The following is a 27,119-nucleotide window of genomic DNA, read 5'->3' on the forward strand; positions in this document are numbered from 1 at the left end:
GCCTTAGGCTTTGTTTCTCATCCTGCAGCTCAGATTCCCAGCAGAGAGGCCTTGTTCTGAGCTGTGCAGCAGCACAGATTTCTCTCATCCCAACTGAGCTCAGATAAGAGGGGAAAAGCAAACAAAGCCCCCAGTTCCTCTGCTGCTGGATGGGAGATTTCACTGCTGTTGGTTTAGGTACACGAAGTTTGTAAGTGTGCAAGAGCTAAAGCAATTCAAAGGTAGCACAAGCAGAGTGAACCCAGGCTGTTTTCATCCCTGGACTACTTGCCCATTCAAATGCCTTCCAAGGCACCTAGCACTTTCCCTGGGGAAAGCAAGAATCTGACTTAAGGGGACTAACTCAGCAGCCCCTGGGCTGGGTGGGAGTTCATTTGTAGGCTAGGAATGTAGTTTGCATGAAGGTGTTTGGTTAATCTCAGGGATTATAAAAAATTTGAGATTACTCACATCAAAGAAGCTGAAGAAACAAAAGAGAAGATGCAAATTTTACTACCTAAAAAGATTAAATACTGTTATAGTGTGAGTTCTTCGTCACAGTCCTCTAGGGGAGGGTTGGTAACATGACGTGAACCAAACAGATGTTTGAATATATCATGATATAAAGTCATACTGTTTTCATTACATTGTGTCACTTCAGAAATATACTTTTTTGATGGTTAATAGGAGAAATTACTTCTTATCATTACACTAGTAATTTAGTATATTAAGTCAAATATTCCATTATGAGGAAAGCAGTCTTCTGGAGCTTCTGGCCACACAGCCTGCATGACAGAAACACCAAATTGCCCCTAATCAACAGCTAGGCTTTCATTTGTGCCACTGTCATGTGGTGTGTGCAAAGTGGTGCTCAAAGAAAAGATTTCTAAGGAAGTTTATTCCCATGACACAGCTTTGATTCTTCCCTGCTTCTGTGACAGACTCACCTGTGCTTGTACTGGGGGTTAAATCCCTCTTTCCACCTCCACCTTCAGAAAACCACTCATGACCTGATTTCTGTCTTTCTGTTCACAAAGTGCAGTCAGGACATCCTTTGTTAATGGGGTTCTAGGCTTAGGCACTAAAGCAGTAATCAAAGCTGCTATTAAAACATCCACTGTTCCCCATAAGGAAAAAAAAATGGACCTAAAATATATATCTTTATTCTGAAAGTGACTGACAACATCCAGAGGCACAAAAACAGTGGGGTACAGCTGATTTTAGAGGCACACCATCTGCTAATGGAATAAACATTTGTACTTGTTCTCTGCAGTTTAAATCAGAAGTTTTAAATCTCACAAAAGCCACTGTAAGGCAAAGCGTGTGCAGAAGAACTAGTTGCAACTCTCCTACATTTAGAGAATTATTAATACCCAAGTGGTGGAGAGAGAAGGGGCAAGAAGGAATGGCACAGACCAAACCTGAACCATGACATTGTCATTTTACTTTCTGGAATATTTAGAAGAAGAATATTTAAAAGAGTATAGTGGTGAAGGGGCTGAAGATGGACTCTTTTCCATAAGCCCTAAATTGGCATTCCACTCATCTTTTGAAAATGGCAAAACACAGCAGGAGCAGTGCCACTAAAACATAAGTAGAATCGAGCTGGGCAGTTCAGAAACACATCTTAAAACAGGAAGATACAGCTGAAAAGTATGTGCTGACAGTGTGGCCAATTTGTAGATAGTAAATTACACAGTGGATGTGCTATTTATCATGTGCTGACATTTTCTGTTACTCTGACAATTTTATGAGAAAATAAAAAGAGTAGAACTATAACCACTGTCCAAAATGTTTTCTCAGGGTTTAGCATCAGACCACATGTATTTGCACTATGGCAACACATAACTGTTCCTGGAACCTTTGGACACTTATGCTGGTGAAGGTCACAAAATTGATTTCATTTTCATAACCAAGGAGGATTGATAGGCATTTTATTGAACACTTTAGAAGACAACAACAGATTCACTGCAGCAAGTCATTTTTTTTTAATACAAAAGGGGAATTAGTAAAAAGTTAGGTACATATCCAACATGAAACATGAACATGGGGCTTTCAGGAGCTTTGAATTTTAAAGACTGGAAACTACTTACATCAAACAGTTTAAACACATCCACATCACAAAATCTTAGTATTGCACTATAGCTCCTTGTCCAAGACATACAATGCACAATGTGCACCTGCACTGCCTACATACAAAGGACCATCAGCAACACATCAGCACAGCCAGACAGAAACTAGGAAAGGTCAAAGGGATCATAGGCTCAGTGGCAGAATTATGGCAGTAAAATTCAGCAGTGTGGACCACCAATGCCCAACATAAGCCCTTTTTTGTGCTGGTAATGGAAGAGACATTAGGATTGCAGCTGTGCTGGTGTCCTGAGCAGAGGTAGCATAAAACTATGGCTTTAAAGACTTCTTTTAAAATAAGGCTTGTCTTTCATGAAAGCCATAAGAAAACAGAAGAGTTCTTGTAATATTAGCCCTAAGTGTAGCACAGCAGCACTTTCAGATCCACTCAGCTTCAGATCCACTTCAGTTCACTGCGGCTGCCAGATTCAAGTATGGACACAATCTCTGAAATCTGCTGCAGCACATGAGGAGTTCTGTGCAAAAATGGTAATCACCAGTTACTCCTGTTTGCCCCTCATCCACAAACATATGGAGAATGCTAGCAGATGAGAGCGCAAAAGTGGGTGACACTAAGGAACTGGAAACTGGAAGTCCTACTTAGCTATAAAAGAAGTCCTCCTTTGTTTAAAAAGCCAGTTTGGAAGGTGACAGGTAAGTCATTTCACTTTCATGGACAATACAGAAAAACAAGTCAGTATATCACATTTGTGAAAGATATACACTGCCACTGTGGTGCTTCACTCTCCCCACCCACCTCACCTTACATCTAATATTTCAAGACAAAGGTCATTTTAATACTCAGTGAAGGCTGAGGTCTTGGGCAGAAGTGACAACACTAAAGCTGAATTCTACTCTCTCCAAATGGTCTCATAACAAACCTATGTACAAACACTCCCCCTTATTTGTCTCTTCCAATACACTTAAGCATCTTTAATTAAAATACAGTCACAATGTGTGTCACAACCTTTCATAGTACTTGCATCTACTTCACTTTGGCTGTTGGGTGTTTGGCTCTGCTGAGGCATTTGGGTGCTACTTTAATACAAGTTAGTTTGTCTTCTCAAGAGTGGTTTGGAAAACACCACAACTAATATTGCATTTGATACTACAAACACATTGAGAAAAATTCTACACATAAAAACATTACAAAACAACTTCAATAAACCATTACAAAAATAGAACCAATTTCACTGATCTTCAGTCCAAAACTCCAAGGCGGATTTATTAGACACTAAGACCAAAAAAAATTCAGGGATAGAAATTAAACCAACACTTAGCTTACACATCATTACATTTTGTAAAAACATTATTAAGACATTATTAATTTATTAATACATAGAAAACTCAAAATCCCTAATATTTACAGTACCTTCTTAACGCTAAAATTGTTTGTAGTCTCTTTTCCACCAGTGTCAAATACACAATCCCAGAAATGAATGTTGGGATGACTAACAGAGACATCTCAGGCTGAACAGAGTAACCTCTATTTTTCCCATGAAGACACAGCCAGTACCAGTGGCAGCCACCATCCAGGACAGATTAACCAGATTCATTATAAAATCCCATCCCCAGCCCCCCTTTTCCAGGTCAGAGAGCCCAAAGTTACCTCACTTATACCTCAGAACTGAGATGGCCACTGCTGCAGAGCAACACTTCAGAATGCAATCAGTGGCCATACCTTTTTGCTACCTGCAGGGTTATGTTCCCATCCCTGTTCAGCATGGAGTGAGCTCTGTCCAGCTGCCAGCTTCAACTGCATTCAATGCACATCACTTGCTACTCATGACAGTTTTGTTCTTGTTCCTCCTTGTGTGTGGTTTGATTGTTTTAATAAATAATGGAAGCATACAATGTGCTTTTTCAGGCACATGACTCCTGATTATTATACAACAAATAGTCTGTAAACCAGTTTGGCCTCTGGGGAACTGTCAGGCGATTGAGAACGTTGCATTAAAGAGCAGCACCTTGCACTGAGCGCAGTGGAGGAGCCTTCCCATGGAATGGGCTCCTGGCTCCTGCAGCTGGGAAGCATCAGCACGAAGAATCTATAAGCCTCTGGCGAAGTCTCTTGTCTTCTCTCGTATTGGCATTGCCACTCGCATCACGGTCTGCCAGAACTGAAGAGAAGGCAAAGCTTTAGAAGAGAAAGGGCCACCAAACCACTCAACACCTCCTGGCGCACAAAGGAAGTGTCACCCTGCCTGTGCTGCACTGCTGGTTGTCCTGAGCTGCCTCCGCTGTCCCCACGCCCAGCACCAGGGTGCCCTGCACGTCGCTCTGCCAGAGCCAGCACGTACCACTGGTTTGTCAGCACAGCCCCTCATAAAACATGCTGACACCACAAGGGACAGAGGAAAAAATGATGAGGTGTGGGTGAAGCTTTGCTGATGGGTGTGGAGCCTGCAGCTGTGCCCAGGCAGAAGGAGAGGGGCCACACCAGTCTGAGCTGGTCACACACAGCAGCTTCTTTCTGCAATCCATTTTAACAACGCTTCAAGCATTAGCTTGTTCTGATCTAGACAAAAATAGATCTTTGAAGTGTTTTCATGAGGTGAAAACAATCTCAAAAATTCTGCTTTCAGATAAAAATGAGTCATATTTTCTATTAACTTCTTCAGCTGCTTGAGCCCAGATCTCCACCTCAGGTTTTTATATTTTACTTCCAAACCCACCTGTCATTTAAAAAATGGACAGATTTAAAAGGAAAACTAAATGCTGTCAGAATTACTCCAAGCTGCTGCACAAGAGATGGTTGCCAAAAGGGATTCTTCTGGTTCAAAAAGAATTCTGCTTGTTTGTTCTGAATTCTCCTGTTGTATAAGTTGACTTCTCCAAATCTCAGCCTACCATAACTGCTTGACTCAAGTACAGGAACAGCTAACCCCTGGGTACTGATGCTTCTTTTTTATTAATTACAGGGCATAGCTTTCTGAAGAGAGAATAATTTATTCACTATTCCTACCTTTGAGATTTATTCACTTCCTACTTTTCCTACCTAGTTCTTTAACTATCTCTCAGCATAGTGCTCACATACTCAGGTAAGCTTCTAAATGTTTTAAATCATCATCACTTTTGGTTTATACCTCTCCCTGGATATCTGGCTTCTCTAATTCTGCACTTGAGGAAGGAACTGGTTTCACAATTAAGGTATGCCACATTTTTTAGGATAGAATCCTAGACTGTGTTGTATATGAGCGATTGCTCAAGCTGACCATGTCTGCAGATTGATGGGACATCCAGAGAACCATTGCACTAATCCAGACTGACTTGGACCATTTTGATAAAAATCTCTTTACAGTCAATCTTCCTTGCTCTCTATGAAAGCAGGAACAGGAGCGTGTTCACTGACCCCAGTCCCACTTCCCTTCTTTTGTCATTTCCTGTTCCTCTGCCAGCAGCATGTCTGAGCATCAGACTTATTTTTATATGCACCCATGACTTCTGCCAAAGCCTGAATAGAAGCAGAAGCAGCAGTTGCTGCACTTTGGAGCCAGCTTCTGAAGAAAACACCTGAACCCACCAGCTTCCTCACTGGAGCTGCTTCAAGCACAACCCAGCCTAGAGGTCTCCTACTGTGCAGGGGGTCTTAGGCAGGTAAAGTTGAAACAGCTGAAGCGTGTTAGTGCCAGAGCAGAGATGTCTGCAAGGACCAACAACCCAACAAACAACCCAGGGTTCAGCTGTGCCACAGACTTACACCACCACATTCTTCTGAGGTTATAGCACTTACACAGCAGGCAACAGAGCAAGGACTAAGCAGAATTACCTTACAGAATATATTAATAAGGTTTTGGTAGGAAAACACATCTAGATCAGCTTACCTTGTAACTCTGTTGCATCTTTTTCCAGCTCCTCTGTAGTTGTTTCTTCAGGTTTCTCCAACTCAGCAGTCCCTGGCTTCCCATCTATGGTATCAGTCTTAATAGTACCAAGGTTTACCAAAAGCTGCATGACATCAAACTTCTCAGACACTGCAATGTTCTCCAGCACTTTAAGGCATTTAAATGATTTAAGTTCACTCACATTTTCCTCAAGAAAGAGGAGGTAAAGGCTTAAGTCATCAAAATGATTTGACTTAAGTTTCAGAACATCAAAAGTTGGCAAGATTTCATACACTTTGAGAACACCTGAATTCCACCTCCATGGAACAAACATTGCATACACTACCAGGGGCATCACCATCAGATAGACTATCAGGTTAATATAGCTGAGTACCTTGAAGACACCAACAGCAATAAGCTTGCACTGAACCACTTCTGGAACAGTTGTGTCATTCTTAAGGATGCCAGTTTTGATAGTGCAAAGAAACTCATCACTCAGAGAGGAGAGACGGATGTAGTACCCCAGATAGAGGCATGCAATTAAAATAATTACTAATGTGAGCAAACGGCACGTAATGTATTTAATTATTAAGCACTTGGAGTTCTTTTTTGTCTTCAGGTACTGCTCCACAATTGGGTATTTAAAGTAGCTTTCAGATATTTCCCACAAACTGAAAAAGAGAGAAAAAAATCCATCAAATCATATAGATCAGATGCTGCAACATTCACCTACCCCAAATATCAACAAAACCTAATACTCTAAATGAGATAAAAGATTGGAAACCTTCTTAAAATCATAGAATCACAATATGGTTTGCATTAGAAGGGCTCTTTAAACATCATCTATTTCCAGCCAATTCCCGTGCTCTGCCATAGACAGGGACACCTTCCACCAGACCATGCTGCTCAAAGCCCCATCCAACCTGGCCCTGAGCACTTTGAGAGGGGGGACATCCACAACTTTCCTGGGCAACCTGTGCCAGCCTCACTATCCTCACAGGGAAGAATTTTTTCCTAATGCCTAATCTAAACCTACTTTCTTTCAGTTTAAAGCCATTCCTCCTTATCCTGTCACTACATGCCCCTCCAAAAACCTCCTCTACAGTCTTTTTTGCAAATATCCCTTTAGGTACTGGAAGGTGCTTTAAGGTCTCCTTGGACCCTTCTCTTCTTCAGGCTGAACAACCCCAGCTTTCCCAGCCTGTATCTGTAGGAGAGGTGTCCCTCTAATCATCTTGGTAATTCTCCTCTGGACTCACTCCAACATGTTCACATCCTCTTATCCAGATAAATCAAGGGTAGTTTTATTGAAGTCAGTAGAAAACCAATAGAACAGCAGACAAATGAAAAATATCAACACTCTAATACAGAAAATTCACTTAAGAAACAAAAGAGTTCAAACACTGGAAAATGGAAAAAAAAAACATAGCCCTCATGGCAACAAAATATTTTTGTTCTTTTCCAGTACAAAACAGGCGCAGTAAGAAAATCCATGCAGAAAAGCAGACTCTCCAAGCATTTGTTCAATAATAGAACACTAGAAGGCTTTTCACTTAGCAAGACCTAACTCCACATTTCACCGGGACCTAACACTGCTGCACTATTTGTTGCCCCATAGAGAGAGAAACAGGTACCCTTGGCCTACAAGGAAGCAGGAACTGGATCTGGTTGAACAGTGCACCAACTTGATCAGAAGGGGAGGGGGTTGCTTTTGTGGGTTTTGATGTTTGAGTTTTTTAATCATTTTTTTCTGATCAGAAGCTTTGCAGACCTAGATCTTAAAGAACAGGAGATGACAAGTAACTTGACAGTGTGCAAGGGACTGTCAAGAACATTCAGAACTGAGGACTGAAGTACCTCTTTTCTTACACTGTGGTTGGCTAAACTACTTAACACCTACTGCAACTAAAGAAATCAGAACATCTCAGGTAATTAGTAATCTGAAGAGCTCATTACATGTCTTCTTTGAAAAAAGAAAGTTATAAGTACCAGCTCCAAGGGCTAAAGTAATCATTTCCGATGTTTTCTTTCTTTTAACCAAACTTAAAATTGTGTCAGGTCACCATTCAAACCTTTGCAATAAATTTCTAAGTGGGTACAGATGTCACACCTGTTACGAACTTGAAGAGCAGAGAAAGCCAAGCCCCAACATCTTACCTCTGTGTCAAGTTCTCATTAGCAGCTGGAATCAAGTCAGCAGGGTCCCTGGGGTCTCCACTTCGAATGCTGTTAGCAGCTTTGATTGCCCTGTTATAGGCTTTGTCAAGTTCTTCCATAATAAATTTCAGGTCTGAGGAAAGGTGAGGTGCTGCAGTGAAGCGCCAGAACAGACATGGCAGATACAGCAGGATAGCAACAAGCAGAAGGATGTATGGGAAGAACTGCAGGGAGAAAAAAACCTTGATTAGGGTTCACCTGCATAAGTAATAAGTCAGCCAATCACCATTGTTCCCCATAAGCATTACATTTCCTAGAAGCCTACTAAATCCCTGTAATTTTATTTAAATCCTTCTACTAAAACCCAATTTTGTGATTATTTGAGATATGCAGGGAAGCAAAATCTCTTTTCAGACAGCTCCAGTAACTTTGCTGCTGCTTAGAGCTTCTCCCCACCAAAGGAGAAAAAAAACCACACAGAATAAAGATGCCATGATCCTGATAACAATTTTTGCATATTCAGAACCACTGGAGACATTGAGAAATACAGCATTAACCTGGGGAGAAAACAAATAGCACAGCAAAGCAGCTATCAGAGGGGCTGACTGAAAGAAGAAGACAGCATCACCCAACTCTCCGTCTCCCATGCGTCACCACTGTTGATAGCAACTAAAGCACTCCAAATACCAGCAAAATCTCTCCTGCTTTCCATTTGCTGTCAGGAGGTTAATGAATAAAGCTGCTACAGCTCTGCCTCTGCCTGAAAACACACAACTGTTCAGAGTGCATCCAGTGACTGTAAAAGATATAAGTGTAAGGCTGTAATACTTCAGGGTATTTGAATATTTTCAGGTAACACCTAAATGGAAACCAACACACAGCATCAGAATGGTCTGGTGTTAATGCAGCACTGAGAAGTCAGCCCTTACATGGTCACAATTGCTTAGGAAAAGAGATGAAGCAGGTATAAAACACAAGTTTGAAGTTTTGCCATCTTTCGTCTATTCATCCACAAGTAGTTTTTGTCACTCTAATTCCTCCCAGCTGCAGGAAAGATGGTGTTTTCTATGTACTCTGACATTATATTTGAAGCATAAAATCATACATAACATTACCCTTACAGAGACACAATCTAAGACCTGGAGAGACAAGCAGTTTGTAATGAAACGTACTGCAAATTCAGCCAACCTCTAATTCATTACATTCAACCTTTGCCATCGAGCACACAACTCCAATCTAGCATCAGTTCATAAGGAACTTTAAATTAGTTGAACAAATATGAAACAGATGTAAGACAGCACAAGTGTTACAGCCATGTGCCCCTGCTCATTCACTGGCAAAGCCAGTGGAGATTTTTAGAGGAAGCCTGAACTGAAGTCATTAATCACTGCAAGTGGAAAAGCTACACGTACATTTGCAGGTATTTAACAAGATGAAAATCTGGGCCTAATATAACAATGTTAACTTGTGTTTGCATTAATCAAGAGAGATTAAAGTTTTGCATGCACAAAGTAATTTCATGTTATGGAACATTTTATTCAGGAAAATTACTTCTAATATCACCTACCATTAAAGCCAAACCCTGTGTTATTATTGGCAGTAGGAATGCATATGATGTATTAGACCTTAAATGACTGACTTCCCCTATCCACAGCAGCCCATAAACACTGTGCAGAGCTCTGCCCTCACTACTGCCTCTCCCTCCTCTTCGCACACAACAGATAACATCAGATCATCTTCCTTCTCCCAGGTGTAGACCTTCCAATTGAGATGTAAAACTCTGGTATGTCCAATGTATTTTGGACATCTCATCATCAACACAAGAATTTGGTCTTCTTATTTATCACTGTGGACAATGCCACCAGGTCTGAGTCCTGATGCCTTGGTTCACCCAAAACTTCATGGTTTCACATCCAGGCTCTATCAGTCCTCTGAATTCTGTATTATGTAGAAATAGAAATGATCTGTCTTTGAACCCATCTTATACTTACCTAAGCTCCTCTAAGCTGCTGCAATACATTTTCCATAGGTCTTAACAAATGTTTAACATTGCCTGTATAACTGCAAAGCCTGTTTGACTTCACTTACACCTGTGTCATACACCTTTGAGCCCCTTTCCACTGGTGCCAGATGGGGAAACAAACAACAAAGACACATCTGATTTAGTAAGGAGCAACCAAAATATATTTTTTAGTACTCACTCATTTCAAGTTTTACCAGCATAATAAGATTTATTAATTCCCTTTTTGACCCTCAAAACTGGAAACACCATCAGCAGTATCCCATATAATCCTAGAGATCTCTTTACCCCAAGCACTACAAGACATGTGGTAAGAGGCAAGATAGTTTTCACACTGGAGTTACAGCCCCAAAATTCCATTGTTCCAGTCTCCACTTCTTCCTTTATAATTTAAATGAATTCTGCACTTGTGCAGCATATTGGCAGCAGCCCTCTTGGTCTGTCCCAGATGTCCCCCAGTGTCCCCTCTAGCCTGCCCTCATTAGGCTGTTGCCTTAAAAAAAACAGCCTCTGCCATCTCGCCTTGCACCTCCTCCTCTCCCCAGCTCCTTCACCACTGCCTCCTCACCTAGCAGCATCACACTGCTGGGAAAAGGCACATTTTCTATGCATTTGCTGGGCTTCCTCTTGCCAGGCTCTCATCACTCCCAAAGCTGAGCATAAGTGAACTCTGTGCAACTCTTTTCTGAATAGTCTCAAAACCAGAGCAGTACACGATCATTAGTGCAGCTCTTTTTGTTTGTGAACAAAAGTCTCTATTTTCCACAGCACCTGATGCACATTCTCAGGTCCTGGCTTTTTTAAAAATGAAAGATACGCTTGTTATGTTTGTTAACAGTAGGCTTAGATAACCAGCAAATTGTTTTGAATCATTAAAATTTAAGGTCTTGAATGACAGGGAGAAGTGAAAATGCAAAGTCATCTGGCATGAGTCCCAGGTTTCAGAGCAACAGACTTGGGTTGTCCAGCTCATCTGACTACATTTGACAGTCAAACATAATGACTTCCCATTTTAAGAAGAGGACTCTGTGGTATTTGTGCACAGACAACCACGTGCCATCACCCTTTCTTTTATGGTTTATGGTTTTATGGTTTATTTGCTCCCAAGGCGCCCAATGCACAAGGAGGAAGTGCCCCTTCGGTCTTGGGTAGTTTGAGCATTGATGTAGAAGGAAGTGTCACTGATCCCAAGATCTGTATGGTCAAAGGTATGCCAGAGAAAGACACTGGCCCAGAAGTGAAACTCAGTTTTTCCTTTGCTGTGTAGTTATCAAGTTCCTTCTCGACATATTCAGTAGGAGACTGACAAAAGGAGTGGTGTGTGCAGCAGCGACCCAAGCTGCAGTGCTCTTTAAGTTTTCTGCTGAGCTCCTGAAAGCTAAGGATGATGGAAACAGGTTCTCCTGCCTTGCTTGGCCCTTAGCCTGATGGCACACTGTGGGGGACAGCAGGCTCCCAAGGAGGCAGAGCACTTGGAAGCCAAGAGGCTGCCCCTGTACTGCTGCAGGTCATGTCACTTGACAAGCCCTTGAGCCCTGTGCACATTCCAGGCTGTTTAAGTAAATTTGATAGCACTCAGCCACTGTTCAGCAAGAACACATGCATGGGTAGAGAAGAGGCATTTGAGCAGTCCATTTGCAGAAGCACATAAAGTGGTGGAATCACAAAACTGTCTTTTGAAGATGCACAAGCACCACACTCCCCCAAAGGTGAAAGATAAAATCAGTCTAAAGCACAAAATAGTCTGTCATCACCAGCTTCAATTATGCTAAGGTGAAGTAAATACACAGAAAAATAAGTTAGAAGGGCATTTAAAATAAGTGCTTTATAACCTCAAATGTGCTTCTATCATGCAAAAAAATATAGCTGGAATTGGTGGAGCGACACCATTTCCAAGGACCTAATCTATAGAAAGCTTGCCAGGGTCTGGATAAAAATGTCTGGAAGAAGATGAAAATTAATGGTATTTAGAAAACAACAGCTTTCTAATTTTACTTTATCTTCAGTCCCTATTTCCTCTGGGCAAACACTATACAAGTGACTAAAAGCATTCTGACTTCCACCTGCCTGACCATGGCCAAAGAGTAACTTGAGTACAGTAGCACAAAACTTGAGCTGCACAGGTCTGGGTAACAGCTTTGAGAAAATTAATTGGCAGACAATTAAAAGAATGAAGCACTGAAGTGACTTCATTAAAATACACAAACATGGTGAGATGGTTCTCTCTCCAGTTCCAATTTTGGAAAAAGCCCAAGCAAAGGCACTAGTCCCCAAACAGGCTAATGACAGTAATTACATATTTCCAGAAGCAAAGGCATTAAACTCTCTCTAGATATGGCCCTATTCCTCTTTGCAGCAATGGGATGTGTCTCACTGGTGTTCAGCAGAAACAGCTATAAATGACTGATCATTCTAAATGAGATCCTGTCCTGTCTCCAAACCTACAGGTGAATCTCAAACCCTACGTGACCTTTATGCCTCCTGTTACATACTTTCTTTTCTGATACATCTTCAAAACTGTTCTTCCCCAGTTTTAATTAGCTCAAGGCATGATCACCAGTGGAGGCTGTGATGGCTGTATCCAGTTTATTCTGGACTGCAGGGGACAGATGGCAACGTGGTAGTCAAGGGCTGCCAGTAACAGTGACCCAGACCTCTTGCTGGTGTACACAAGTCAATCATCACACTCCATAAGCAGTGGGCAGCCCTGGGCCTGTTAAGCTTTCCTGCTTGGCTACAGACTGCATCCCAGCTTCTCTCCTTGAGCAGGGATACCTCTCAAGGTTACTCCTCAAGGCTGAGAAATTCCTTGCTGTAACACATGGTCTGTAGGTGATTATTAGCATGCTTGAAATCTTAGCTAAGTGATTTAAAGGATTGACAGTGCACATACAATCCTTTAGACATAAACCATTGAGAGGTCTGGGACTAAGTTTGAACCTATCCACATCTGAACTCCCCTCTGAGAAGTTTAGACTACAAAGAAGTTCTTTCTGAACCTCATGACTCAACAAGAGGGTCTCCCCAACAATTTTGATTCTATCCTCTATGCACTAAATAATCTAGTGTATCTTCCCACTGAACCTTGATAAACCACTGTCACATTCACATTTATTTAACTGTGTTAACTCACTGCTTTATATCAACACATTGTTGCTTCTCTCTTATGAGTGAAGTGGATGACTCCATCTCCAACAGAATGAAGTACCTTCGAGCACTACACTTTCAAGAAATTACTTCAAAATACCTCTGCATATGAGTGTCCTCGCTCTGACAGCCCTTAATCTCTCTGGGAAGGGTTTACAGGTGAAACACGAAGAGCCCTCAGTCAATTAAGAAATAGTACAAACAATGAGTCACTAGAACCAGGTAAAAATCACAATTATAACTGTACAATCAATATAATAAATAACCCCAAGGTTTGCTTTGGTATATTCACAGACAGGTGACTCAAAGAACAACTCAAGGGTCCATTGTAAATCTTACTTCTTTTATGAAAAGTGAGGGTTTTCACATAATTTTACTTCATGCATACAAAGACTGCAGACCCACTCTCTGTAGGCAATGCTTTCAGCAGGTCCCAAAGCACTTGTCCTGCACTTTGAAAGATCTGAGTCAGACAATTGACCTCTCCTGGCTGTGCCACATGTGAAGACCTCTTCTTTCAGTCAGATGAACTGTTTGCCTGCATTTCATATAAGTACAAATCTTTTTCTGAACAACCCTTCACATCTTCTTCACTTCCCTTTATCTTCTTTGCTTCTCCCCAGTTAACAGCAGACTAGAACATACAGTAATTTAAAAAATCCATAGAAGACTCTTGATCATAGGCAGCTCCATCCTAGCAATCCAAATTTCAGGGCTATGAAGTGGTCATCACTCAGTGTTCAACCACCCCTCAACTTGCTTGGTTGCTATCAAGAGCTGGTAAGATGATGCTCACTGTTCTCCTGCTTGAGTTTTCATAAATTTCTCTGTGCACTATGGATTAAAATGGCTACACAGTGCAGACCCCTCCTCTCCTCCTCCACTAGACTGCAAGGACTTCCCACACACATGGCCAAAAGCTTTTCTTCTCCCTCCAGTTAAGGATCAAGACAAGTTTTACCAAAATAACTTGTCAGGTGGTACACTCATCTTTAGAGACAATAAGCAAACTACTTGCACAGGGCAGGCAAATACAAACTCCTCCATCCCCATCACCACTGACTGTCTGTCTTTATCACTCATCTCTAGAAACCAACATCTCTGTTCTGACACTTCAGACAGACACAAGAAACCTCTTAAGGGAATTAAACCGAAATAGAAAATCCCATAAGAAAACAGAGGCAACGAAATAGTGAAGCCTGACCAGAGTAAGTTTCCTCAATGACAAATCTGAAGAGGAGTCAGAAGACTCAGCCATATAATCATTTTGACAGCTCTTTCACTGACAAAGAGAAGGAAATCTTAGGATTAAATTAAGAATACAGGCAGGACCTACCACAGACTCTTCTTTATATGTATCTGCAGGTATTTTGTTCATTGAATTGTGCATTTTAGTACACAACTCATTTTGCTTCCTGCTGAGGGTTATCCAGCGTGAGGAGTTTCCAGAACAACTGGAAATTTCAGAACTCCTGTTCTCCACGGAAAGAGGTCCTGGGCACCTTCTAGGAGCACAATGACCACTAGAGAGTCAAGGAACCCTTGACTCTCCTTTTCAGCTCCCAAACTGATAAATTCAACCCCTGGGAGAGATCTCCTAGAGCAGAAAGGACAACCAGTAAAGGTGCCAATCTTTAGGGAATGCCCAGAACTGTAACTTACACTTTACTGTTCAAAAAACCTCTGGAGAGTTTGAAAATTCTCCAGAGCAACCAGATGTTGAGAATAAAAGCAATGCAGGTTACTACATGCTGGCTTTGTCACCTAAGAGCTCCCTGCTCCTCCTTCCTTCTGTACCACACTGAGCACTGCCCCAGGAGGCAGTACTTCTGCCAGAGCGCAGAGAGCATGCCAGAAGGAAACCCATCCATTTTAATCAGTAATGGGGCCTACAATCTCATTCCCCCAAAACTTTAATACAATGCCTCCTTAAGTGTTTTTTATGGAGCCTTCCAGCATGCCAATCTAGTGAGATAGTGAGTGCGTCAGAGTTTTGGAAAGAACCTGAGATGCCCTGCAAAGAAAAGCTCTGCTTCCCAGAAAGCAGGAAAAAAGTTTTAAGTGTTGTTTTAAGAACTGGGCCTAATGACCCCTGCTGTCCCTCTGTGTGCATTGCTGTAGAGGCAGAGTCAGGCCTCCACTAACCACTGACCTGAGCACAGGAAGTCTCCCTTTTCTCCTTAATATTACTGTGCTCCCAAAAGGCTCTGCTCCAGCCATTTTAAAAATAATTATCTAGCCAAATCTGCAGAGCAATGAGCTTGTGCATACTTTGTAGTGCAATGGTGGGGGGAGAACCCAAGTCTTCCTGCAGAAGTGATCCCAAGGTACTGAGCAGCTGTTGGCCCTGGATGCAAAGAGCAGCCTTCAGACACCAGAGTGGGAGCTAAGTTCACTGTTAAACAGCTGTAATGCCCCTCCTTCCTTGTAAACGTGTAAAGCATGGAGGCTGATGAACAACCAGGAGTATACTAGTTAATATTGACTCGCAAAGAGCATCTGCAGCTCCCAGTGTCTGGGTCAGAGAGTGGGTGGCTAATCATGGATCTAGGAAGATGAGTCACCAGCCTCTGTAATAGCCCCTGGCTCAGCTGAACAGATGCACTTCCTGCAGATAGGCTGCAGGATATTTACAAGGAAACATCATACGCCATACACGTCATGGAGAACTGCAGCAATTTCTGATACAGCACTAGTCAGCAAATTAACATGGGTTGCATCATAAAAGGATGACTGCTTAAGTTATTTGTGGCTGGCAAACAAGCAGACTTAATGTCATCAGCAGGTAACTATCACATGAAATTTAACACAAAAAATTTGGGTAACAAGAGCTCATTCCCCCAAGAGAAAGGGGAAGCAAAATATCCAGGTTCGCAGGTGGAGTTTCCAGCACTGTGAAATGTTCCAGCAGCTTCAACTGGCCTCTGTAGAAGGTCTGGCTGAAGTGGAGTCCTAACTGTGCAAGGAAGAGTTCAGGCTGGAAACCAACAAGTCTGGCTTTAATATTCCTGAAACACATGCCTACTGGGTCAAGGTTATCAGTGGAGCTAATTGGAGAAGCCAAAAGTAAATCCTCAATTCATTATTTGAGTCAGCAAACAAATCAGAGACAGCCCTGAATAGCCTCTCAGAGATTATACCACTAAATGACTGGAAATAAAATCTGTGGCTCAGGATAGAGAAGCAAAAGCCAGAAATACAGGTGCTGCAAGTCTCATACCTGAGCTCCCTCTAGCACCAGGTTCTCCTCTCCTCCCAGGTACCAGGGGTTTATTTGCTGGGCCAAGTAATAAAAGGGCTGAGGAAGGCAGAACACAAATTTGCAGAGCCCAACAAGCATTTCTTACCTTGGCATCAGCACTGCTCCAGCAGGCCAAAGCTGCCTCTTGAGTTGAGTCAGCTCCAGGCATTGGCATGGCATTAACCCAGTGTGTAACTCCTGCCAAACCTCTGCTAACTGCTTTGAGCCACCTCAAGTATCTTAAAACCCACTGCACTTTTAACCCATAAAATAAATCTCTTTCTGTGCTTTATAGGATACTGTTTTACCTGAGGCAATGAAAGCCAGCTCATGGCTGGCCTGTGGACATGCAGAAGAGCATGCTGAAAACAGGGTTAAACCTGTTGGTACCACTGATTAATTTCATCTCCCCCAAAATGTCTATCTGCCACAAGTCTCTCTCTCCATGCAGAACTGGCCAAGAGTAACACAATAAAAATAGAAAATGCTTTTATTTCCCTGTTTTTCTAAAATAAGTTTTTACAAGGATCGAGGCAGTTGTTGTGTCCTGTACTCCAGTTTTAAAATAGTTCCTGGCTAAAGCCAGGCGAAGCATTCACTCGAGGGCAACCCAGCAACATTAACATTACTCTTGTGTCAGATAACTGGCAACCCTTTATTTAAAGGCAGAAAATACCTTCTCTAGTACTACCCTCTTTGGAAGTAAGGGAAAGAAAACATTCTAAAAATAGAGAGTCAAGTCAAAGGCAAGGACTACGGCAGAGCAGAGTAACCAGAAAAGTGAGGCAAAGGTAGGTTTCTATGTGGGAATAACTTTGCCAGGAGATGGAGAGCTATACATACTTTATGCAGAGACAGGGGTATGTTTTCTAAATTGTTGTGGGATGGTTGCTTCTGCTGCACAGCTGCCCAGCAGTAGGAGTCCACATAAGCAGCTTGTCGCCAGGAGAAGGAGCTGGGTGCAAAACAGCTTATCTGGGCACCTGGGAAAACAAAGCAAAAGTCATTGCAGCCTCAAAAGATTTAAATAAAAAGAAGAAAACAAGTTTAGGAAGAAAAGCCCCCCTTTAATATGTTGTGGTACCCAAAGTTATCAGGTTAAGCGATCAAGCAAAGCCCAGCAGTTCTGCAGGGAGGAGGGTCCTGAGTTCCCACTGCCCCCAAAGGCTGTAACTCCCACAGGGATCCATCTAAGGATGTCCTTAAGGGTTGAGACAGCATATTACAACACTTATCTTTTAGGCCTATTTCTGTAAGTCTTGTGGGAAATGTGACCTTTAAGATCTTTCTCACTTGCACTTAACTCAGGTTGGCCAAAGGGGAACTGACAGATACAAAGTGTGACCAGATCAGGCCCGAGGCAACAAATGCCATCACATACCACTCTGTCACAACTTCCCAAAAGCACAACCTGCAGCTCACAGGTCTACTGTAACATGACCTCAAACACCATTCTTGCAGCCCAGCAGCCCTTGCAATGATGGAAGGGCAGGTTTTCCCAGGGTGCTGCCACTTCTGCCTCTGAGACTGCAAATTATTTACAGGGGTTCAAGTTGTATCTGTGAAAACAAGGACTTCCTCCTGTAATTTCTGGCAGAGAAATTGTGGCCCCAGACACCTCCAAAGGGTGCCAGGCCCCTCCTCATCAGTGCAGTGATGTGCTGTGTCCAAGACTGCGCATCACACTGTCATTCCCATTTACTCCCAGGACCTCTCCAGCTGTTCAGGAGCTTCAAATTAAGATCAAGGCCCCAGCTGACAGCAAGAGCAGCTATTTACCAGCCTTAGGGTCAAATTCTGCTCTGGCCAGTCACAGGCACCAGGTGACCCCTCCCACAGCATACTTCAACCAGGAAAAGTGGTTATGGGACATGGAATACCAGTGGCTCCCCAGGTAACGCCAGTAAAACAGGATGAAGGGGTTCAACTTTCTTTCTGAAGCTTTGATAGTGAAAGCAATCCCCCCATCACAAATACATTTCCACCAGACTTTCATAAATGTTGCAACAGGACGGTCATTTCACCAAATAATACACAGAGTGGACACGGCCCTTCCATGAACACTTCTTCTAAGAGCAACACTTCCAACACTTTTGCCAAAATCAAAAGACCAACAGGGGAAAACAGGCTGTATTTTTTTCCCCTGAACACATTCATCTAGGTTATGCTAATGGAACTGCTGTGTGCTTTATGGGAGTAAGTATGTAATACAAGCCTGTATCATTTGTTGTGCCTTTTTTCTAGTTTCGTTTTCAGAGAATAACAACTTCTTTTGGAAAAGGAGCCAACTGCATTTGCCTTGTAACTTGTACAGCCTCTTTACAATGTAGCATAGTCAAAGAGCTTTATGAATAAAAGCCTTTCCATATGAGTCACTATTATAATTATTTCTAGGGCTGTAGTATCACAAGGACATGGTTTGATGATCATGGTTTGACCTGCCACAAGTCTCCCTTTTGGAAAACAAGTTACTGTTTATCAGAACAGAGCTCGTGATTTAGCAAAGTTGGTACCACACAAGCACTTGCACTCCCCCAAAACCTTGGGAGTTTTTGTTTCCCAGATGATTTCCATTAGTTGTGGAAACCAAAGAAATAATGTATTGCAGAAAAAAGGGGGGGGGGAAAGAAAACAAAGAAAAAAGCAGGCATTTAATGTCTGCTCTCCACTGGATAGAGACCATTCATGCCTTGCTCTCATCATTTAACCAATCTCCTGCTGTTGGCTGTGCCCAGTGTGGAGCAGCAAACAAGTGACCATTTCAAAAGAAGAGCAATGGAGTGTTCAGAAAGATGCTTTGTCTTATTCATGTTTGTGCATCCACAAAAAGAAACACATTCCATGTGTTCATTCTCATTAACGGTTGGAACACCACTTAAAGTGATGGAGTGTTTAAAAGGCAGAAGGGAGGAAAAAGGCAGGCATGCCTCTTCTCCAAAAGTAGTGAGGAAAAAGGCAGCCAGCCTCCTTCCCCAAAATGTCAGGTGCACAGCTTCATACCAGAATAGCTACAGCAATGCCAGTGCTGCAGCAGAGCAGAGACCATCACTCACAATCCCCAGTGTTTCAGCAGGGACACTGGAAACCTGAATTGGGAGCCAAGCACATCGAGCTCACCCTCAAGCAGGGGGACACTCCACTTGTTGCACTGGTTTTTAACTATCTGATTGCAGTCTTGTTTCTAAACACTTGTTAATTCAAATTACAACTTTGCAGTGACAGTACTAAAGTTAGGACTTATACAGGGAAGATGTTTTTGTGCATCATCTGTACAAAACACAGACCATTACATGCCTCAGAAAATGGTCACCATTTCCCATCTTTTATTTCCTTCCTTCTTCCTTCTCTCCGCCAAAGGAGTAACAGCAGTATATATAGAGAGATAATTTATTTTATGTTGGACTATTCTGGAGGAAGTTGAAAAGAAAATCTGTAGTTTCTATTACAGAAATTTGGCACAGGGCTATCACAAACCCACTGTGCACACAGCTATGCACAGGGCTAGGTTATGAGAGGCTAATAGTCCTCTGCTATCAGAGGAACACCCTCCTGGCTTGGTGACATGCAGCCATTCCTTTCCCTTGCTCCTGCAAGTAATAGCTTGGGAAAGAGAAAAGCAGCTAACAAGCCCATAACAACAGGGAGATAAAATATACAAGCAAGAAGGATGAGGAATAACAAAAGACTGCATTTGTTAAGCAGTTGCCACAACAGTCTTTGGCCAATTTATCATTACTCTTGGCAACAGACTTTTTTTGTAATCATTTCCTGATTAGCTTTGGAGAGGGAGCAATAGGGATTTGTCTTTTACTTTTGCAAAGAAATGAGGATAAAAAAATGCCACTTATGATAGCTGTCCTAAACACAGACCACCCAAAAGAGGTGCAGAAAGCTAGGCAGCAGCAGGTGTGCAGCCAAATATGAAGAAATGACACTTTTCCAAGAGTGCTAGGATTACAGATGGGGCTGGTTGTTGCAGCAGGAATTACTTGCAGGCATGCAGGTGAGTGCAGAGTACAAGGCTGAGTCACTGCAGCCAGTGCACAGCAAGGATGAGCTGTCACCCCACGCAGCTGTGGCACCTCTTCATGGGTGCTTTGCCAACAAACTTCCAGCTATTGCCTCCACACCCGTACCAGGAATACCTTTTCTTTCCCTGCTACTGGATCTTCTGCAGCTCCTATGCAGGAAATCTGTGTATGAGAAGAAACTTTCAGAACCCCAAGGAAATCTCAAATTGACAGCAGAATCCCTGTTTAGTACTGGAGTGCTTTGCTGGGTCCAAGGCAGGAGGAGCTGAGGGATCAGCAACCTCTGGCTGCATCCTTCACAAAAGAGAGGGTAAAGCCAGCAAGCCAGACTGGTTTCCTCTTCAGTGGCTCAAAACCTCTCTGCTGACTTACACATCTAATTAAGAAACTGGAGCTAACAGACAGGACAGTCAAAAATCAATGCTAATCATAGGCTTAACTATTTTTCTTGAACCAGGATCAAATGATTGCAGCTGACAGGATTGAACCTTCAGTAAGTAATTATTTGGGTTCTAATACACTGCAGCTACCGCAAAAAGATTTGCATAGGCTTGGAGGAAAACCTGGCCATTAATTTTTACTATAATTTTCCACAAGGCAAAATGAACTTTCCATGATACCCAAACATCTGATTTCATCTAGCAAGAATTATGCTCCTTAGTAGCCACTAAACAAAAACATAAGCAAGAAAATCAAGGCACACATCGACAATGCAGACTGCCAGGCACCATCCAACACACATCCTTCACACCAACATTAAAAATATTTTAAAGAATAAAAAAAGGAATCCCGATGCATGCCAAGTAGAAGGTTGGGTGAAACAGAATCTGTTGAAGAAGAAAGTATGGAGCAAAAGGGGGCACTGGAGAAAAGAACCTCTTCCCGGGGGTACTGTGGCAATGGAGCAGGAGCAGAATGTAAAGCTCAAGTGATACAATGTTTAAGTGAAGCGGGTCAGAGAAATGAGAAGGTATATTTCTCTCTCTACAGGGCTGCAAGCTACCCCTCAGAGGAGTCTCAAAATCATACAGTGGGAAAAGAGCTGGGTATTTATCAAGCATAGCCTTCAGAGTGATCAATTTTTTGATTCATGGGAAATAGGAATTGCGAATTAAATTTCCACCACTGAGATTTCCACCACACCTTTAAACAAAAAGTTTCCCTTCATCTGAAGGAGAAGCATTACAAAATAGTGGCAGTGACCATCTAGCTTCCCTGCCAACATGGTTGGTACCCAAATCTCAGGCAACACCAGAGGCTCATGATTTCTACATTTACTCTGGCAGCTAAAGCAGCTTACCATCATTTCCACAGGAAATGTAAAGCTGGCTATATAGGAATTAAACAGAAAAAATCTCACCAACAGCTGAAGATGCTCACACAATGACAGTTTATAGCTTGATATTAAAGCAAATGTTTTTACAAGCTTGCCCTTGCTGCCCAGGCAGGCCTGTGCCTGATGCTGGAACCTGTGCTCTTTCCTGAGCACTCCTGACACGCCAAAGAGCAGCACAGGGTATCCTGCTGGGATCTGCACCTTTCTGACAATAGTTCTCAGCCTGCCTGGCTGCTCTGGGCTGAGGCAATACATTTGCTGTCTCAGTTCTTCATTAACGCCCTGGGCTTCCCAGCACCCTGCTGAATCAAATGCAAGGTGTGCAGCACTCAGCTATTAGCACACAGCCCACTCCAGCAGCACTGGGACGGGCTTTTCCAGCTCTCAGCCAGCAGCTGCCACAGCAATAGTCTTGGGCTTAATTACACCCAACCCAACCTTAGCCCTCAGCTCTTACCAAGTCACAAGATAGGATTATTTCCTAAGCACCTCCCCAGGAACTTGTGGACATGAAAGGAGAGGGACATCAGCAGGGAGGACCAAATAGGGGTCACAAGAGAAGAAAGGAGCCCAATTCAAGAGTTAAGACTATTTTTTTTCAGTATATTTGTTGTGATTTAGTCTCACAGTTGTTTTGTTGGTTTTGGTTTTTTTTTTTTCATTTTCTACACATTTTATTCTCATGACTGCTTCAGACACATGATTAACTTATCTAGAGAGATCCAGGCCCTCTTGGACATGCAGTAAGGGGCACTGATGCCATTGTGGCTCCCACAGAAGCTTCTGGGAGGCAGCACCTAGAGCTCCCCACTAACACCCTTCACTCTGTATTTTCTGCCAGCCAAAGCACCTCAAATCCCACAGGCAGAGAACTGCAAGGATGGAAACTCAAAAAAAAAAACCTGGGTGAAAAAGATGCCCATAAATTGGGTGGAAAATGAGCAGGGCAAGTAAGGATTGTCACCACTGGGCAAGTCCAAAGTGCTCAATGGGGACATTAACCCTGCGGTGTGCAGAGCATAAGGCAAGGCTCCACCTTCCCACCTTTGAGCATCCTCCAGCATGGTAAAACACACCAGAGAGCACCAGTGGGAAATAAGATGGTTTTAGTGCAAAAAATCTCCATTTTGACAGATTCATGCAGATGCTGTGGGTTGGCCCATGGTCTGGTACTTCCTAGCCACAACTGATAAGCCAGCTGCACTACCCAAACCTTCATTATGATTATAACCAAGTTTCCCAGCTGTCTACACTGAACATGTGATGGTTTCTGTGTCCTGGAAAGGCTTACAAGGTGTTTTCTTATATGATAAAACAGAGATGCAAAAACACCTGGATTCCTTCATCCCAGCTACCTATGAGCCATGCACCCAAACCAACACCCAAGCCAAACATGCAAGGGCTGCTGTGGCCACCACAAAATTCCATTCTTCTCCACTCTCTACCTCCCTTCTCATCCCTCCGCAGGCATCACCTCCCACACAGGCTGCAGGGAATGCTGCCCATTGCACAGCTGTGCCTGGAAGCTGCTGCATGCAGGATGTCAAACATCATTTGGTGACAAGCACAGATGAGCAGCTCACAGTTGCCTTCCTACAGAAAAAGATGAAAATATTTGAGCTCTCACATCTGCTCTTCTTTCAGCTGCAACCCGAGACAGCCATTGATACTTTTTCCAGAACTAAGCTGAATTTTGGCAGAGGCCAAAATGAAGCAGCTTGTTTTGATTTCCTCTCTGCTCATCTGACTGTACCTGCTTAGGGCTGCAGCAGCCTGCTCCAAGCAGCACCCTGGGAATAAGTATCTATGTTTTCAGCCAAAGTGCTTACAGGAAGCAAGCACATCTGGCAGTACACACAATCTGAGATCAGAAACTGGAATTCAATTCTGACTCAGAACTGTTCTTACTAAAAATGGCCACATAAAACTCGATTCATTTCTCATTCATACACTGCCGAGGGTGCCCCATCTTTCAAGGGTTTTTTTCCCCTTTATAAGAAGAATTGCTGACTTAGCTACATTTAGGTGGTTTCTGTTACCACACCACCTGACCACCTCTAGTACAATTTACCCAAGAACTGCCAAATAATATAAGGAAATAATATCAAGCCACAATATAAGGAATATACATATAAAACACAATCTTCACAATCTTATGGTTATATCCATTTTCCCATTCCCACTACATATAAAATTATGTAAAATTGTATAAAACAAGATCTAGCTGCAAAGAGGTAACAGGTACAGGATTTCAAGCAGCAAAGATTCCCAGGGATAGCAGACAACAGCTCAGTCACTGCTTAACTACTACCAGAACCAGCTTTAAATCCTCACAAAACTATAACTGACCATGGGTTTCTAAAATATAACAAAAAAGCAAACTCAGGTTAGTTTTCCTCCTGCCCCTGAAGAATGCCAAAGCAGGGTGCAGGCACTAATCCCAGAACTTCAGCACTGCTCACTGACTGGGTGCTACAGCTGGGTTTTCCACACCTCCAGCAGAGAAATCCTCTGTGATTCAGCTGGAATCTCATTTATTTCCTGAAACTCCCATCAAATCTAAAAGTTACTTGGTGGCTTCAGAAAACTTCCATAGCCTTTGCAAACATTTTAATAAATTTGCACAACTAAGAGCGACCGCGTGTAGGAGGGAAATTGCAGGTGTCTGACACCAGAGTGCAACAGAACAGGAAAGCACAGCAGGAAGGGAAGGTGACAGGATGAGGTGCCAAGAGAACCCAAGGTGGGAAGAATGCAATTATCCCAACAGAAATAGGAGCTGAGCATTCATTTTTGGAAAGGGTGTTCAGTTTTTATACTCTGAGCAGGTATTTCCACCACTTTCACACCCACTTCTGAGTTATTCTTTTTCAGACCTAAAAATCAACCCTGACAGTTTCACTCCGTTTAGCACTCCTGAGCTTTTTCGAGGATGATTATATCACAAAGTGTTTGAAAACAAACCGTGCTGTTTATTTCATCACCAGCTGAAAACCGCAGCACAGACAACCAGGCATTTCCAGCCCCTAAAATCCTCAGTGTTCCTCCAAATGCCTTAATGGAAGCAGTTTTGGGCTGTCCCATAAGCAGCCAGCCTGCTGAGCGGCAAGGACTGTGTGGGAAACAGGTGACAGCTGTCCCAGCAGCGTGGCTGGTTTACTATCACTTTCTGTATGGACACCACGTGGTGCAGTTTCACCCCTGCCCAGAAATAACAAGTACTTCCTATAGTTATTTGCATATTTATTTCTCAACTAAAAAAACCTCAGTTTTCAATCTACTGTTTCCTTCTAACAGGTTCTCAGGCTTATAAACAAAAACACTAGCAAGATGCAGCCCTTGTTTTTATTCTTGCTTTATGAATCTACTGCACTCACAGATTCAATCCAAAATAACTGAAAGACGAGAACTTAACTCATCTGAAAGAAAAGCACACTTCACCGAACTCTGCAGCTCAACTGTGTGTTTGATCTTTGTGTAAGGGAGCATAATGAAAGAAATAAAAGTAACATTGGTACCCAGGCACTGTTTCAAACCGGATCCAGCAATTCTAGAGTAGAAGCAGAAAGAAGAATTAAAGGGCCCATATACAAGCTGCTGTATGGAAATGCAAACTTTCTCTTTTTTATTGCTTTAAGAGGAAGAAATATGCCTATATCAGTAGCAGATCTAAAACTAAAATAAGCAGGAAATATGCAGAAATATGGATGTGTCCATCCAGTTTCTGGATGAACAGAGCTGCCATGGGGCTCAGATCTGGTTTCAGCATTCCCAGTCCAGCTGTCCTTCACTTCCCTGCGCAGTTATCGTGGGCCACAGCAATCTGGTGCAATAGGGATGTAGCTGTGTGTAAATACAGTAATCTGGGGCAGCCTATCTCTCAAGCAATCTGGTATCTGACTAATGCTATTCATGATGGCTTTGCACAGATTCACCACTCATCCAAAGTTGCATTCCAGTTTCCACTCTCCTGACATTCACTTGGCTCAATCCTGTAGATGATGGAGATCAGGTGTTTAACACTGAATGCCAGTAAACAGGTGCATGCAGCAAATCAAACTATCTCTTTGAAAGGCTGGAAATCCTGTGATTCACCCCTGTCTCCAAATGGATAGCATGACATACACACCTTTGAAATCTTCATTCATATAGTGCTATTCTTAGCAAATCATAGGAAGGCTTAGGTTGGAGGAGACCTTAAAGATCATTTAGTTCCATCCCTCATGCCAAGGGCTGCTGCATGATCACTTTTGTAACTTGAGGAGGTGGGTAAATAAAAAGATAGTAAAATAATTGGGGCCCTTGGCCTTTTGCCTGTAAAGTTTCATCGACCTGTAGTTGAATCTACCAGAGTCACAGCAGAAATTGAAAACTGAGCGGGAACAGCTGCAGGAGGGCAGAGGAGCAGCGGAAAGCTTTAGAGAGCTCTCCCTCTGCCCTCCTGCGGGTGAGCAGCCCCCCCGAGCCGCCTGCAGCGCAAGGCAGAGCTCTGACAGCCCTCCTCCGTGGCACCTGTCCCTGACAGCTGAGCCACACCGAATCCTACTGCCCAGCACTCGGAGCGCTGGCAGCAGACGGGCATTTCCCTGGCACATCCCGGCTGGCTGCTCCGCTCTGAACTGCGCTGGAAACAAAGGGCAGCGCGGCTTCAGTGCTCCCATCGCTCCCACGGCAGAAGATGCGCTGGGCTGACAAAGCCCCTGCTCGGGAGGTGTCGAGAGAACGGCAGCGGCCAGGGAATGCCCCAGCGAGGAGGAGGCCTGCCGGGCAGCCCAGCACACCTGGATGAGCCTGCTGCCAGGGATGCGCTCCGGGACGGCTGCTTTCCGGGAAGGCAGCGCTCCCTCCCGCGGCCCAAAGGCGCCCTCTGCCCTGCCCTGCCCTGCCCTGCCCCGAGCGGGAGCCCAGCCGGCAGCCGAGCCCCGCCGAGCCCCGCTCCCGCCCGGAGCTCCGCTCCGCCGCCCCCCGCCCGCCCAGCCCTTTGTCCGCCGCGGGAGCCGCCGGGAACCGGGAAAGGGGGCGCCGGAGTTACCGATGGAGACCTCCTGGGCGAAGGCGAGGGAGATGAGGAGCAGCGGCAGCCCCACGGCGATGCAGGTGACGATCTTGTCGAGCGCCAGCTCCAGCCGCAGCCCCTTGTAGCGCGTTTCGGGCGGCTCCTTCAGCAGGAAGTCGGAGAACACGTACTCGGTGGCGATGTGCGCGATGGCCATGGCGGGCACGGCTGGGCCGGGCTGCTCGGGGCTGGGCCGGG

The 27,119-nt window shown here is 43.5% G+C and overlaps 1 protein-coding gene across 1 annotated transcript; it reads right to left on the reverse strand.

Moving 5' to 3' along the window:
- Positions 1–1,882: 1,882 nt before the first annotated feature.
- Positions 1,883–27,119, reverse strand: PANX1 (pannexin 1). The gene is made up of 5 exons (XM_030959176.1): positions 26,898–27,119; positions 17,342–17,481; positions 8,091–8,314; positions 5,934–6,604; positions 1,883–4,229 (listed from the first exon to the last, which is right to left on the reverse strand). Exons 1-5 carry the CDS (start codon positions 27,076–27,078, stop codon positions 4,144–4,146), a joined length of 1,302 nt encoding a protein of 433 aa, XP_030815036.1. The 5' UTR covers positions 27,079–27,119; the 3' UTR covers positions 1,883–4,143.

Source organism: Camarhynchus parvulus, chromosome 1, assembly GCF_901933205.1.
Source record: "Camarhynchus parvulus chromosome 1, STF_HiC, whole genome shotgun sequence".
Taxonomy (NCBI): Eukaryota; Metazoa; Chordata; class Aves; order Passeriformes; family Thraupidae; genus Camarhynchus; species Camarhynchus parvulus.

Bases quoted from the DNA above. Each gene is read 5' to 3' on its own strand.
- PANX1 (XM_030959176.1), bottom strand. From the start codon at position 27,078: ATGGCCATCGCGCACATCGCCACCGAGTACGTGTTCTCCGACTTCCTG. The intron at 8,315-17,341 runs GTATGTATAGCT...TTCTCCCTGCAG, and splicing joins TACCCCTGTCTCTGCATAAA to TTCTTCCCATACATCCTTCT. The intron at 4,230-5,933 runs GTAAGCTGATCT...CCTTCTCTTCAG, and splicing joins AGATGCAACAGAGTTACAAG to TTCTGGCAGACCGTGATGCG.